At 44.2% G+C, this 13,214-nt stretch overlaps 1 protein-coding gene across 9 annotated transcripts in view; it reads left to right on the forward strand.

Moving 5' to 3' along the window:
• The window catches only part of CTNND1 (catenin delta 1), a 56,142-nt gene that overhangs the window by 24,565 nt on the left and 18,363 nt on the right, over nt 1–13,214 (forward strand). For 5 of the 9 annotated variants that reach the window (XM_048483620.1, XM_048483621.1, XM_048483614.1 and 2 more), the window contains exons 2-6: nt 305–417; nt 2,183–2,491; nt 4,279–4,350; nt 5,082–5,240; nt 6,648–7,180. In XM_048483620.1, the coding sequence (XP_048339577.1) occupies nt 2,297–2,491; nt 4,279–4,350; nt 5,082–5,240; nt 6,648–7,180 (959 nt within the window). In that variant the 5' untranslated portion in view covers nt 305–417; nt 2,183–2,296. Of the gene's footprint in view, nt 1–304; nt 427–2,182; nt 2,492–4,278; nt 4,351–5,081; nt 5,241–6,647; nt 7,181–13,214 lie in introns of all 9 variants that reach the window. The other 4 variants (XM_048483615.1, XM_048483618.1, XM_048483619.1 and 1 more) reach the window with 3 other exon arrangements.

Genomic DNA, 13,214 nt, shown 5'->3' on the forward strand with positions numbered 1-13,214 from the left:
CCCCTGTCATTGTCTGGTCTTGCTGGCACCCAGGGTTGGGTTCTCACCTTTCCCTTTTGTGTCGTCTCACCTCCCGTTGTGAAAGACCCACTCGTGCTTCAGATCACCCACCCCATAATCCACTCTCCTTGTTTTATATTTTGCTAGTTAATACCATTCTTATATTGTAGCAATTTTACCGAAAAAGAAATTTTAAAAAACGAATTCATATATAATCTTGAATCCTTCCTTACCTGTCTCCCTGGCTTCCTTTCAAATTTACACTTGTGATTTTTAAAAAATTCCCTTCCTGCTATCTCTGCAGCCTTCTCCTTCCTGCTTCCTTGCTGTTGGTGGCTGGGCTGCTTCTCCCATGACTTTCTGCACTTAGACCAGGCTGTGCCTTAGCCAATCGGTTCAGATCGGCCTTCTTCACAGGTTTGTATGGTATGGGAAAATCTTAATATGTTGACTTTTGACTGTTGGTGTGGGCGGTGGGCTCTATTTCCTCTTGACTAACCATGTTAAAATCGTCTGTGCATGTATTGCATAAAAATCTAGCTTCGTGTCCTTAAAAGGGGATTGGTTCAATGGCCTGAGACATTCCAGTTGAGTGTGTAAACGCCAGGGCCTGTTCTGAGCACCTTCGCAACAGCCCTGGGCTTGGAGATATGATAGGTAAAAAAAGCTTGCTTTTCTTGTCCATCTTGTTTATCCTTGTTATGGGGAGCTTCCAGCCACATTCGTTTTTCAGCTGTACACCCACAATTTTAAGCAGATAATCAGTGCTGGAGAAAATCAGTCCTTTTGAAGGGAACTGGTGTGAGGAACAGTTTTCACTGTAGAACGTGCCAAGGGATTGAAATCTCCTGATGTGGTTCTGCTTCCCTGTATAGTGCCAATCCTTACTTCTGAAGTGCAGTATGCAAGCAAGTCTCTGAGCACAACTTCAAGTGAAAGAAATGCCCTCAAAATTTATTGACCTATCCAATTTAATCTGCCAAATGAGACACTGATTTCCATGGCAGTGTTTCCTCTATGAGTATATGCTTAGGAATAGAAAAGTATACAAATTATTGCAAGTGGCATGTTATTCATGTGGATTCATGGGCAGCTACAGTCTTCCGCCATATGCACTCTGAGGTTGTACCCTTCCCCTGCCCAGTATACCCATAGTTTTGGAAAGTCACATGAATTGATAGGCTTCTCCTTTTTACAACTATTTCAAGGATACTGGCAGATGTTTAAGTACTGCATTGTTATGCATCTTTCTCTTTTTGGAGAAAAGGGTGTGGGGTGAAGCAGGCCACTCAGTTGTGAAAGTGCTGGCACAATAGATTTTAGAAATTGGAGTCAGAGCATACTATGCATATAAATAACATATGTTAAAGAAGGGATGGTCTCTTGTAAAGATCTTTACCTTGCAACCAAGGTAATGAAGGAGTAAGAGTGAATCCCAGCGTTGGGTATGTTTATTTTCCATCTGTGCTTAAAAACAGACTATGGGGGCCATTCTTGGTTACAGGGAGTTATCTAGGACTAAGAAGCTAGTCCAGACTAATTTTTTCCCAATTTGGAATCGCTTACCCTATTTATTATACCAAATTGCACACAATGTCACCTTGAGTTTCTCATCCAGAGAGAGTCGTTCAGTAAGGGTGAGAACATAAAGGGTGTTCATACATCTGAGGGAACTGTGATATAATAACAAGACTTAGGTTGCTTAAGCAAGAGAACCAGACAGCGGCGTTAATTGTTGTCTGTCCTGGAGGGGAGGGATTTCCCTTTGAGCACCTAGGACAACTGTTTATATTGGGGTCACAATCAAAATTACCCATCAGGTTTCTCCAAGAAATAGTTAGCTTGGCACTAAAATTTGGATCTATCCTACCCAGTGTCCTTGGTGTGCTTAAAAGTCTGTAGGGAAGGAGATAATGGGATAGAGTCTGGATTCCATATTCAGTCTCCATCCTTCATTGTGGCAGGAGCACCTTTGTGAAAGAAAATCCTGTTGCATACTGATCCCTGGTCTTGGACCTGTGGTTGTTGCCATGAGGAGACTGGATGAGGAAATTCTGGTATCAGTTTTTCTGCTTTGCTGATTGGGTTGGGGTATGGGTAGAACTTGGCCTTTCAAATTTGATTTTTAATCTCTCTTTCCTGATCGAAGATCTCTGTTCTTAATTTCTCCCCATCTGTGAAGTGAGGGGCGCCTTCTCCCCTCCAGCCCCCTTTCTGTGTGATACCAGTTCCCACCAAACCCGTGGCATCTTCCTGCCTTGCACCCTCTCTCCCCCCGTGCGGGGCCTTCACAACCATGGATGACTCAGAAGTGGAGTCGACTGCCAGTATACTTGCCTCCGTCAAAGAGCAGGAGGCACAGTTTGAGAAGCTGACACGGGCGCTGGAGGAAGAACGGCGCCATGTCTCTGCGCAGCTGGAGCGCGTCCGTGTCTCCCCACAGGATGCCAGCCAGACCATGGCCAACGGCACTCTCACCCGCCGGCACCAGGTAAAATTGCCTCAAGTGAGGTGGACAAGTGAAATGCTTGTCTGCTCCCAATTTAAGTGGTGCCTGCTGGAGTGCGGCCTTGATAATAGTCTGCCTAAAGGTCCTAAAGCTACAGTAATCTGCTTGCCTGCGTGTGCTTAATGAGGTACCTTGCCAGTGCCTGTTTATTAGTTTATTAATAAAACCTTTATTTTAGTGAAGTTGTAATGGAGATGAAGGATTCAGACCACTAGACTCTTGTCCATTATTCCTATTGAGCATCTGTGTACTTGTAGTGACAGTCAGAAATGCAGAACAACTGTACATGAAAATGGATTCACAGGTCAGAAACCAACTTTGGCAAACATGTTGAGCGTTCTTTGTTCTTTGGGGACTATTGTGTACAATGACCTCTGGGTTTATAAAAATGATGCTGTAGACTGGTACCTACAGCTTCTTAGCAGTTGCTTGTTGCATAATACAACCAGCTTCAGTTTCAAATATCCATGGACATCTGTGCTGTAGTTGCTTGTCATGTATACCACAAGGGGTATACATTAGACTAAAGGACATTAGACTAAAAGACTAATAGGCAGTAATTCTTGACTTGTGACAGTGAAATGAAGCCCTCCATCCTAATGTGATAGTGGTTATTTCTTTAAAAGCACAGCTTCTCTAAAGCATCTTTGCAGGCAGCTGGCTTTGCCCTGATGATGTGAGGGAAAAGCCACCATTGTAAGTTGGAGGGCCTTCACATAGCTTCTGTTGGGCATTTAGCCAGAGATCACCTTGTTTTCCCCTTTGCTTTGCTTCTCGATAGTCTTTTATCCTGAAGGATAAACTTGGGGAAAGTTGTGCATTGCCACCGTTAATTATGCTTCTGTCTGTAGGAGTGCTTCTTTCCCATTTAATGGAGAATCACAGCCTCAGTAGGAATAAAAGGTGTTCAGAGTTTTGAATAAAAAAGCTGTCAATGCAGGAACAGTTAAAGTCCCAAGATTACAAGAGAATTAAACCAAAATGCCCCAATTACCCTGCCTTCAATTACTTTTCATTTTGGTGAAGACAGGGTCTAATGGGACCAGTCTGCTTAGATTCTTGGGATGGGGATTTATAGGATTGGATTGGTTATATTGAGGCACTGGGGGAAATCCAGTCTCTGAACTCTTTGTCAGTAAGGCTTTCTGTGTACAAACACCTGTTTTAGTATAAATGGTTGAATATCTGTAGGAGTGGGGCATCATATAACAGATTTTGAATGCTTCCAGTATATATAATTTTAACCTATGTCAATCTTAATGTAGATATTTCCTGAAAACTTAATGCCTTTTTAATAACATATGAAGAACCATGGTGTAATGGGTTACTGTTCAGCTAGGATCTGGGAAATTTAGGTTCGAACCCCACACTGCCATAGCAACTTTCTTGATGACATTGGGTCAGTCACACATTCTCAGCCTTGACACTGGCGAGTATTTGAATGGGAGACCTCCAAGAAATACCATCGTCCCAATGCAGTGGCATACAATGGCAAACCATCTCTGAAGATCTCTTGCCTTGAAGACTTTATGGGGTCGCCACAAGTCAGCTGTGACTTGATAACAAAAAAGGAACCATATTCTGTTCAACCATATTGCTTTCAAATCACACTAGTTTACATTTCTAGCCTCTTAATGAATGTGATGAACAAGCATACAGAAAGACAATAGGGTGGCCTGGTTGAACTTATTCAACAACATACAGCTGCTGACTTTTCTTTCCCTGCTTCCCAGTCCTGACTTTAGATTCACTCCTGTTGTCTCTTACAGAACGGCCGCTTTCTGGGCAATGCTGACCTGGAGAGGCAGAAATTCTCAGAACTGAAACTCAACGGACCACAGGTAAAGAGAACGAAGGGTTTCTTCTGTGACTCTGGGTTGCTGAGAGGGGATGTTGATGCTGTGTAAAAACATATGAAGCTTCCTTACACTGAGTCAGATCATTGAGTCCTCTACTGTGACTGACAGTAGTTCTTTAGGGCCTTGGATAGAGAGGACTTTCCCAAGGCCTTTAACAGGAGGGGTCAGGGATTGATCCCAGGTTCTCCTCCCACTTGTCTGTCTCTGGCTCAGGAGCAGGACCTGATTTTTTTAAAATTAAGAACTGGCGCTGAATGCTTCCAAAGTCTTCCTTTCTATAACAACTGAGGTCCTAAACATCAGCAGAGATCACTATAAGGATGCTTGATCAGTTATATCCTGTGTCTGTGGGTATAGTTCAGAGGAGAAGCATGAGTCAGTAGTTCTTCCATTCTGCGCAGGGTCTAAAGCCATTTGGCATTTTTGTCTCCCATCCAATTTTCTCTCTTGTTGCAGTAACAAACTGATATAAATTGTAACTTTAATTCTAGTTGTACACAGCATCATTCAGTTCTATTCTATATTAATTAGAGCACTCAGGGAGCACTTTCGATTTGTTTAATGATTTTTTGAAAAGCCAAACAAAAATTGTGTTATTCCCAGCCTCTCTGTCAGGTTGGGACTTTACAGGTAGTGGGTGTGTTAACAGGGAGTTTTCTGTTGTAATCGGGGAAGAACTGGACTGATATGCTGTGTTCTAATCATTGCCTCAGGACCACAGCCACCTCATATACAGCACCATTCCCAGAATGCAGGATCCAGGACAGATTGTGGAAGAGACTTACACAATGGAGGAAGACCCAGAGGGTGCCATGTCTGTTGTTTCTGTAGAGACCTCAGATGATGGCACGACCCGCCGTACGGAAACCACAGTAAGACTAGGGAAAAATTAGAATGCCTCGTATTGCAGAACAATGTCTGATGTCTTTGTGAAAGCTGGGCAGAGTGAGCGTTCATTATGCATGCCACTTAATTCTTCAGTGTCTCTAATGGCAAGGAAGTGCTGACAGCATACAAACAAGCTAATGCATGGAAATGGCCTCAAAATGTGCTCTGATGTGGTTGCCTCAGTGATAGCTTCCTCATATGACTGCTTGTTCAGTTGCTGCCATCTCAAAAGTTTGGTGCAGCTGGTTCAACCCGCTTGACCGTGATTAGCCAGTAGGAAGGAGATTATAAGACAGTTCATTCCTCTTGCCAGACTTAACTGCTTTTAATTGTTTACATTGGAAAATGATGCTGACCAGAGTTAATACTTAGCCCAGATCTGAAACCATTGTTTTCAGACTGGCCTAAGGAACATCTCACCCATTTTTAGTCAGAGGACCTCAGGGTAGCGTGCATGGTTCTTGTTTTCTGTTTCATCTTTCCATAACATTGTGCAGTAGGATAGTCTGAGAGACTAGCCTAAGGGTCATCCAGTGATTTTTATTGCTGAATCAAACCTGCATCTGCTCAATTTTAGTCAGACATTCTGACACCAAGTTTCAGGATGTTGTACTCTGGAAAAGAATGAGGGATTATATGATTCTGTGGTCTGTTTCTGATTGCTTAACTTTGGTTAAACAATTGATAATGTTAAATCCACACTACCCCAAAGTCCATCAGATGAATGGTTCTGATAACCAGTCATAATGATTGCTTTAGTGATAACTACATACTTTGGGCATGACTGTTCTGTAGAATAACATTGGGTATGCAGACAGACACGTGGCCCATAACAAGAAATTGCTAAATGGTCTGGGACCACCTGTCCCAGTATGTCCCTTGGTGGGCACTATTTTCAGCAAATAATAACATCCTGGTAGTCCCTGCCTCGACTAGCGTTCCTCAGCCTTGGCCCCAACCTGGTGGAACGCTCTGATTGGTGAGACTGTGGGACTTGCTGTTCCACCAGGCATATGGTTGAGGCAGCCGTGGCAGCACCATCTAAGTGACCCCCCTCTTCCTTGTTTTCTCAGTGGGATTTTTGTCAGGGTAGGTATGAGATAAAAGGAAATACCAAATCACCATTTGTGTTTTATTTTGAAGTGTTTGTGACCTTTTGGGCCCATATTTTGTATTGCAATTTTTGGTATATTGTAAGCCACCCTGAGCCCACAAGGAGAAGAACGGCATAAAAATTTTATAAAATAAATAGAAAATAAAGCTTGACTATATCACCAAATAGCATGTGCAGAACAATGTCCCACGGGGGTTAATGGGGAAGTTGGCACTGAGGACACCTGTGGCGAAGGGGAAATTGCCAGGTACCTTACTGCACCTGATTGATTTTCTAGATGAAGAAGGTGGTGAAGACCATGACCACACGCACAGTACAGCAGGTACCTGTTGGCCCAGATGGGTTACCTATAGATGGCTCTCCAGTCACCAACAACTACATCCAGACCATGGATAGGAACTTCAGGAAAAACACCAATGGTGGTCCCGGTGCCTACATGAGCCAGCCAGGCACAGCCACCCTTCCGCGAAACTACCACTATCCTGATGGTTATGGCCGCCCTTATGAAGATGGCTACCATGGTAGTGAACACAACTATGGTAGTTTGTCCCGTGTGACCCGTATTGATGAACGCTATCGCCCCTCCATGGATGGCTACCGGGCCCCTAGCCGGCAAGATGTCTATGGGCCCCAACCCCAGGTGCGAGTAGGGGGAAGTAATATGGACTTGAACCGCTTCCATGCAGAACCTTATGGGTTGGAGGATGACCAGCGCAGTATGGGATATGAAGACCTGGATTATGGCACAATGACAGACTATGGTACAGCCAGACGGACTGGGACTCCTTCTGACCCCCGCCAAAGACTTAGGTAGGTACACACAGCTGCCTGTATTGTAGAAGTCCTTGGCAGCAGCATGGTCTCCTTTGTTGTTGAACTGTGTCTGGGGGGTATAAATCTCCACTTTCTAGGAGTGTGGTAGATAAAGGAATACCTTCAATTGGAGGTGTTAACGTGGTTTTGATATAAGCAAGTGTGATGGATCCCCTCACCTTCTCAACTCACTGAGGCAGGCAAACCTCTCTCTGACCAGGCTTGTCAGAATTTCTTCCTTTTCCTGGGACTGAGCTGCTTTAAATGGTAGCATGAGGTAAAATAAAAGCACTGTTGCTCAGTCCAATAACTCTCCCAGAAGGTAAAAGGAGCCCAATATTTTTATTTTTTGGCAAACCCCTTTCTTAAGGCCCAAAATAAAACTGATGCATGTTCAAACAAACAGAATCAACGTTTATTAACAGGAGATGGGAATAGGAGAAACTTGGATGGAAGGAAAATAATAGGTAGGAGAAATATATACAGTAGCTTATGGTTAGACCAGGGGTAGGGAACCTGCGGCTCTCCAGATGTTCAGGAACTACAATTCCCATCAGCCTCTGTCAGCATGGCCAATTGGCCATGCTGGTAGGGGCTGATGGGAATTGTAGTTCCTGAACATCTGGAGAGCCGCAGGTTCCCTACCCCTGGGTTAGACTAATCCAGGGGTAGGGAACCTTTAACACTCAAAGAGCCATTTGGACCCGTTTTCCACAGGAAAAGAAAACACTGGGAGCCGCAAATAATTTTTGATATTTAAAATAAAGATAACACTGTATATATTGGGCTTTTTTACCTTTTACTCCACTCATTCTGAGAAGTGTATGGATGCACCCGCCCTGCTGCCTGCAGGGCAGGCAAGGATGGGGCCAGCAGCTCAGCCTTGCTGGCCGCCGGGAAAGCACCTACCCCGCTCGAACAAGGCGGGCGAGAGGGGAAGCCCGCTCTGCTTCCTGCAGGGCGGGCAAGGATGAAGCCAGCGGCTCGGCCTTGCCGGCCACCGGGAAAGCGCCCGCCCCACTCCAACAGGGCGGGTGAGAAGGGAAGCCCCGGCACGGCCCAGCCGGCTGCGGGCAATTGGTGCGCCCGCCCTGCTGCCTGCAGGGCGGGCAAGGATGAAGCCGGCGGCTCGGCTTGTGGAGCCGCAGTGCAAGGGCAAAAGAGCCGCATGCGGCTCTCGAGCCCCAGGTTCCCTACCCCTGGACTAATCAGTTCTTAGTTTTACGTGCTGGCACAGTTATTTGAAGTTTCAGTTTAGATTCAGTAGCTTAGTAGTTCTTTAGATGGTACAGTTTCGTAAGATTGTACTGGCTTAAGGATTATACACATGGTTCTGATAGGCTGGTACCTATATGCAATACTCTCACAAACAGCCTTTCCCACAATCAGAAACCCAACATGAACATAACTCTAGTTTATGTATATGACCCCCTGTGGAAAGACTCTGGTTTCCCACCTCAGCCTGGCTCCTCAATAAACTATCAGTTCATTCTTTCTGGGTATAATTTTGCTCTCAGGTCAGGCTGAAACCAGTAGGACCAGTCAGATATTTCACACTGACTGAACTACTCTCTCTCAGAGAAGACACACTTTGCACAGTTAAGGCAGTTAGATGTTCACTCAAGGAAATCCAAAAGCCCCTCTAGCTTTTCTTGTCAGAGTTATCCTCCTCCCCCTCCATGGCATCACATTTCTAAACCAATCAGAGTGCAGGTCTAGGGTGTCCAGTCAAGTGCTTCCCCTTTTCCTAAGGCGGTGGTGGCAAACCTTTGGCACTCCAGATGTTATAGACTACAATTCCCATCAGCCCCTGCCAGCATGGCCAATTGGCTGATGGGAGTTGTAGTCCATAACATCTGGAGTGCCAAAGTTCGCCACCACGGTCCTAAGGCATTTATTCCTCACTCTTGACGTGTAAACACACTGGCTTAGTCAGATCCATATTTTTAAAACTCTCTTTTCCTGTGCAGTCCAATACAACAAGTATTACCAAAACCAAACCAAGCTCTAAAACTACTCCCTCCTTCTGACCATTATTGAATGTATTACAGAGAAAAGGCAGTTCCTTGTTCTGGCTTCAGTGACCTCCAATCTGTCTTTGCCTTTCTCTGATGTGCCTTTTATTTTGGTGGGCACTAAAAAAAGTCCACTAATTTTTCTGTTGGAAATGCTGGGCGGGGAGGGGTGGGGGTAGTGGTCAGGGGAGGAAAATGATCTATGCGCCAATCTTTTCCATTTTTTTCCCTCAGGCATAGCATTTCTAGCTGTGAGAGAGCTACATTATCATATTGCTGTTGTTACTAGTACTATTGGGGTCGGATTGTGTAAATAAGGCCCCGCTGGAGTGGTAAAACAAGGTCTGAGTTGTATCACTTTAGACTGTGGGTAACAGCTTGCATGATGGAATGCTCTCCCATGCGGAAAATATTCTTTTGCAAGAAAACCTTGTGCCACTGTGGTAGCATGAGGTTCCCTGCCCTCGTTTAAATTGCAAGGCCAGCTGCAGATGCCCTACCATAGGCAGGCATAGGTTCGCCTGTACTATGAACTACATGGACTCCTGGTTGCAGTCAGCCATGGTGACTACAAGGCTGTTCTTACTTCAGGTGACCACCTCTTTCTGCTGTTTCTGCATATATAATCTTTCTTCAGAAGCTCACCCAGAGTTTGGCTGGGTGGCATTTGGAGCCCAAGTCATGTTTGTTCAGGACCAGAGTTCTTAAAACCCTGATATTACTGAACATGCTATTCCAGCCTGGACCAAGCAGCCTAGGAAGCTTTGACTGCAAGGATCATGCACTATACAGAGCTTGGTTACTGTCAGTGACTTACTTGCAAAGTAATGCAAGCAGAGCTCTGTGATGGGGCTGGAACTTTGCCGCCTTCCCTCTCCTGCTGCAGCTAATTATGCCTCCCTGGAACACTGTCAGTGGGAATCCAGAAATGAGAGTGTGTGTAACATGAGGGTCTGCAGTAGGACAAGTGATCAGTGAAAATTGCCCTTCTGCCACCATCAGTAAGATGCTCAAGTCTACATTTCTTAGAGTAGGCATATGAAGCTTACAAATGTGTGTGTGGGTATGCGCACTTCTGCTAAAAACATCTGTTCCAAAGGGTGTGGCTGAGGCAACAAATAAAATAGGGCAGGGCTGAGCTGTTTTGTTAGCATGACTTGGCTTTCTGCTGTCATCTTGCTGTTTCATTCCAGTTTGAGCCCTCTGCCTTCCGGTCTTCTTAGAATTTATTCCACTCACTCAATCTTTATTAGAATCCAAGAACAGGGAACCACACAGCAATGATACATAGTCTGCAATGATTGTATTAAGCAATACTCAATATAGGTAACATGCAGTGTGTAAAATACAAACTAAAATATTGGGTTTTTAAAACCAAACCACCGTTTTCTGCTTTATTGGAACATGCCATAGCCCCAAATCTTGCTACTTTAAAGGTAGTTTCATTGGAGCTATCGGCAAGAAGCAAAGAGATAAAGTGGTTTGTTCTTCCTAGATACTTAGACAGAATTGTAGAGATGTGCCAAGTTAGAATTTCTTGATAGAAACTACAATACAATAGCACATGTTCAATGGTTTCTGTCATTCTCGACTTGCATGCACGCTGGCAAAGGTCAAAAAGAATGCAGGCATATCTTTCTTACAATAAAGATGATGGAAGAAGGTAATCTGGGCAAACTTATTCCCGAGTTTGTCCTCTTCCCTTACTCAACGATAAACACTCAGAACAGCATTCCAAATTCTTTCTTCTACTTTGTATTGTGCAGATAAAATGAAGTGGATGTGTGAAAGGCATGCAGAATATCCCTCTTGTGCAATGTTACTCACTGCTGGGCTTGTCTGTATCAGTGAAGAATTCTGATCCCCTTTGTTAGTCCCCAGAGTTTGTGTCTTGCTCAATAGAATGGTTGGCTGTTACAGCTCTGGCTCCTGAGCTGCGGCCTGCATAGGCAAAGTGGTGTTGCTGCACAGCAACTTGTCTCTTCGCTTGCACAATTGCTGAATTCCATAAATTCTTCATAAAGCGCCGTGCTGACTACTCTTGTCTAATTAGCCTTCTGTACTTTTGAAAGTGCAGAAGTTCCAAAGAAAAAGAAACCCTACTGGGGTCAAGCTGAAATCTAGGGAAATGCCCAGACTGATCAGTTGGCCTCTAATTTCTGTAGCAACTGGGTATTATGGTAGCACAGTGTATCACAGCAGAGACCTGCAACTTTTAGATTTATCTGTTGAGATAGTGAGGGTAGATTTTGAAAGCATTATCCAAAAAAAGGCTAGAAAGTCTCAAGCATGCGACATATAATGCCTATCAAAGACTTGCATTCAGTGCTAGAAGGTTTTGGGGTTTGGAACCCATGCATCTGTGCATACTTGGTATCCTTGTGACAATTCATAGATGTCAGTGAGCTCACACATAGCTGTACACCTTGCTTCACCTTTGTGCTAAACCAACACCTCTTCTTTTCCCATGATGTATCATTACTCATTTGTGTCTACTCTGTGGAGAAGTAGCAGTGGACTTATTTTCATGGCCTGTGATTGAGCAGTAACGCCCAAGAACTCGGGCAGTCCTGCCTAGAAGAGTTCCTTGTGATTGACTCATTGCTGCCTGAACTTATAGAGCAGATCCCCAGTATCTGTCCTTGAATCCCATTGGTGTGAAAGTAAAACAACTTGCAGGCCTCCCCAAAAGTATAGAAGTAGTATTCATACCTCCCTGTGCAGTGTCAGTCTAACCAGTAATTGCACTGTGAAACATATTGTGTGCTTCATCCCTGGTCTCTAGCTTGCCTGTGCTGAAACATCTGTGTCCTGTGCAGACTGGCAAAGGGGCTGTGGAATCCCTGTGTGTGTTGCGATTGGCTCCTCATTGCTGTCTTCTCCATTACCATCCTGCCCTAGAGCCTTGTGTTGTTCTTCTGTCTATGGAAGGTAGCTAGCCATATTGGCGTCCTTGTTCTTGAGTAAGGATCTTATGGTTGGTTACTTGGCATTCTGGCCTTGTGAAGCAAAGTTTAACACCCTTCAGTAGGTTTGGGTATGCTCTGACTCTAATCTGCCATGAAGTGACAGAACACTCTTGGTGTGTTATGCTAAGCTTATGAAACATCTGCAGACCATAAGGTGTGGATGTGATCTGACAATAAACCACTGTAGATTGTTGATTCTTTCTCCCTCTCATATTTTTAATGAAAAGTTGTATAGTGTCTTGGGTCAGTTTTTGTTCTGAGACCATATGACCATTTGGGTGCAGTTTCCCCAGAATAGCTGCTGGATCAAATGCCTCTTATTTGCAACAGGGTTCTAAGAATCGTCTGATTTAATTTACTGGAGATAAGTTTAAATGTGCTTTGAGGAGTGGGTGGGTGGATTGTACGTTCTGGGATATAAGAGATTAAGGCCAAAAAAAGAGAGAGCAGAATGTGCATTCAAAAATAACCCAGAATTATAGGAGTGGCCTGCGTGAACATTTCAAGATGGAAATCAGATGTTAACCTTAGGCATTTGTTTAGAACAATAATTGTCAAACTTCCTTCCATTTTTATGTGTCTGATGAGGAACCCATTTGTATCCTCCCTCCCCTCCCCCCGCCTCCCTTTCTCCCTCCTTTGGATATGAGGAAGCATTTTTGGTTTACGCAGGACTCCAGCAAAGCCAGCCAGGTTCTGCTGTTTCCCTGCACGGACTTTGTGTATGCTGGGTTGTAGCAAATGCAGCTGTGGATTGCATGTCAAAAGGATACGGTTAGACATTGATCAACCTGTTCAGGAAAGCATGTGATCAGTGTTTCTTTTTCTCATTGATGAAGAGTCCTTTTGTCTAGACCAGAAGTTTTTAGAATCATTTTTTCCTGTGATGACAGCAAACACACATCTGCCCAGGAGCTGGTCTTGAAATCTATGAAAGGAAAGGCTTTATAAAAATGCTTTATTTAAAAAAAAACACCTCCTAATTGAGTGCAGATTATAAAGTGCTAAAGAATAAGCTTATGCTTGAGTAGCCCTTCAATTTTGATC

Source organism: Sphaerodactylus townsendi, linkage group LG02, assembly GCF_021028975.2.
Source record: "Sphaerodactylus townsendi isolate TG3544 linkage group LG02, MPM_Stown_v2.3, whole genome shotgun sequence".
Taxonomy (NCBI): Eukaryota; Metazoa; Chordata; class Lepidosauria; order Squamata; family Sphaerodactylidae; genus Sphaerodactylus; species Sphaerodactylus townsendi.